Raw genomic sequence first — 2475 nt, 5'->3', positions numbered from 1 at the left:
GAACCGAACCGAAATTCCTAAAATATCCGAATGGTTATTATATTACCATATCCAAACTAACCGAAACCGAACGCAACCGAACCCAAACCGAATGCCTAGTGATAGTATCACCAATATCTATATCTTAATTGCCCCGTACTCACCTTTTAATTTAGTACCAGTAGAAATTTCCAATTACTACGAGACATTCACACATCTCAAGTACGGAAATATTCAAACTACTACACATTTTAAACTTTAAACGTGTTGACATTTGGGGTTCTTCCTCTATTTAATCTTTAGAGGTTCACCATCTCTATTCTCTCTTTGTTCTCTTTAATGCTTTGTATCACTCACTCACTTTAACACAAGCACAAAGAGAACCTTAACTCTCATTCTCTCTAGTCTTTGGTTTGTTTCTTGCTTTAACACAAAGACATAAAACGTTTGGTAAGAGAGAAAGAGAGAAAACATTAATTGTCTACATTTTGTTTATTGGATCACAAAGATGATTCTTACAAGACACAACACACATACTTAAACTACATCTTCTACTTGCACCTCACATGAACCCATACTTTAAACCATACTTGTAGATCCTAGGTTCTTACACAACCACATACTCTTACTTAGTTTTACAAGCAATGTTAGCAAGTACAACAACTCTTAACTATTCCTAACAACTCCACCTTAGACTATGATTAATGGCAGGTTCTTAAAAAAATCTTAAGTTGGATCTTAACAATAAATAATTAAAATTAAATCTCAATTAAGCTATTATTGCTAAGAGAGTTTCTTAGCTAAGCAACAAAAACATAGTTAAGATCCATATTTTATAAATATATTACTTAAATATTCGTAAGATTTATTTCTAAGACACTATGGATAATCATGCTCTTAGCAACTCTACTTAGTACAACAACTCTTAACAAAAACACACTTCTTTTATTTGGGCCTTAACCAAAACGCAGCCCATTAGTCTTCTTAGGACCAAACCACACAAAGCCCAACTCCTTTCTCATGTTGACTTTGCATATGTCGTACATCTTCTTCTCTTCAATCACGAGCCGTTGCTTCTTCTTTTGCTCTGTTCTTCTTCTTCTTCTTGTTCTCATTGAAGCTTACTCTTTTGTAGATTTAATCAAAGGTTCAAATCCAACAAAACGACACAACACAAACAGAACAAAAATAACAAAAACAATACAAGAAAACCAAAGTGAAATTTTATTTATTTTTGAAAGACATTAAACAACAAATATGCGAAATAATTAATGCCAAATGAAGACATTATACTCGACCACGGCATCTAGACCAACAATCTTATAAGTCTTGGCCTGTGCATACCCTCTAGCAAACCTGAAAGCACCGGTTCCTCCAATAATCGGCATCTCTCTCACCTTCGAAAATATATCATTCCGGCCATACATCGCGAGGGTGCTTCCATTAAACTCTCCTTCCGTGAAAGCCAAGTTAAATACCATTGTGAAGACTATGTCCTTCATGGCCGTCGATGCGTACATCCCCTGAGCTCTTCCCACTACCTTTGAACTCGGGTCAGGTCCTTCTGTCAACGGATCATCAGCGATCATAATCACGCCAAAATTGACGTTGAGGGAGTTTGTTGGGCGGGCTTCGGCGACTTTGATGGCGGTAGGTTTGTCACCGGTGATGACGTCATGGAAGTAAAAGTGGAGGTGAGTGAAGCACTCCGGCTTGTAGCCTTGAAACGGCGTTGTTGTCGAGTAAGCTTCGGATTCTGTAACGGTTACGGCAAGAAGAAGAATAGTTGAGAAGAGAGGAAGAAGAATCAGAAAACGTTTAGCCATGTTAGTTGTCTGTATAATACTATGATAATGTTGTGTATGGAAATGTGATTTATTTATACACAAAGCAAGATCAGTACGCAATTGTTGGATTATATAACATTTGTCGTTACCAGATTGGTGACAACAACATGTCCGTTGACGAGGAAGTAAACTTGGTTTTTAGGTTTATAAACAACTAGATATGTCCACCTGTATGAATCCTGTTAAATATTATATCGGTATTTTTTTAAGCATGAAGAATTTGAGTGCTAGCTCTACTGTGGTTTCAATCATTCTTAACCATTCATAGACGTCTTTGGTGGGAAGAAAACTCAGATTTTTATATAAAATATGTGATTCTCTCCTTTAACAGAAAAATGTATTGTATTTGATAGTAATATAAAATAGGTACACCGGTTCGAATGACGTTTGCGACGAAACTAATATTACATGTTGTGGTTTCGGACCGGGAAAATTACGGGTTTTGATACAGAACTTCCTGGTATATATCTTTATGTTAGGTATTACATTGCGGAATCTTGTTTTTATTCTTATTTGTTTATATATACTTTATCAAATACCTATTATATAATTTATTCTGCACTGTGATACCTAACATAAAGATATATGTAGTACGTGTATATAATTGAAAGAAAAATGTAAGACATTGTGGTAAGACAAAGTCAATGAT

General features: G+C 35.4%; 1 protein-coding gene across 1 annotated transcript; it reads right to left on the bottom strand.

Annotated features, from left to right (window-relative positions):
- Positions 1 to 861: 861 nt before the first annotated feature.
- LOC9301586 (dirigent protein 2) lies at positions 862 to 1842 on the bottom strand. Its single transcript, XM_021015466.1, has one exon. It carries the CDS (start codon positions 1803 to 1805, stop codon positions 1248 to 1250), a length of 558 nt encoding a protein of 185 aa, XP_020871125.1. The 5' UTR covers positions 1806 to 1842; the 3' UTR covers positions 862 to 1247.
- Between the last annotated feature and the right edge of the window lie 633 nt (positions 1843 to 2475).

The sequence above is a fragment of the Arabidopsis lyrata genome (genome assembly GCF_000004255.2).
Source record: "Arabidopsis lyrata subsp. lyrata unplaced genomic scaffold ARALYscaffold_8, whole genome shotgun sequence".
Taxonomy (NCBI): domain Eukaryota; kingdom Viridiplantae; phylum Streptophyta; class Magnoliopsida; order Brassicales; family Brassicaceae; genus Arabidopsis; species Arabidopsis lyrata.
The sequence above is the reverse complement of the archived record's forward strand: the minus strand, read 5'-3'. Positions and strand labels throughout refer to the sequence as shown.

What these genes read in the sequence shown, in the direction of transcription:
- LOC9301586 (XM_021015466.1), bottom strand. Translation starts at nt 1,805, where the DNA reads ATGGCTAAACGTTTTCTGATTCTTCTTCCTCTCTTCTCAACTATTCTT.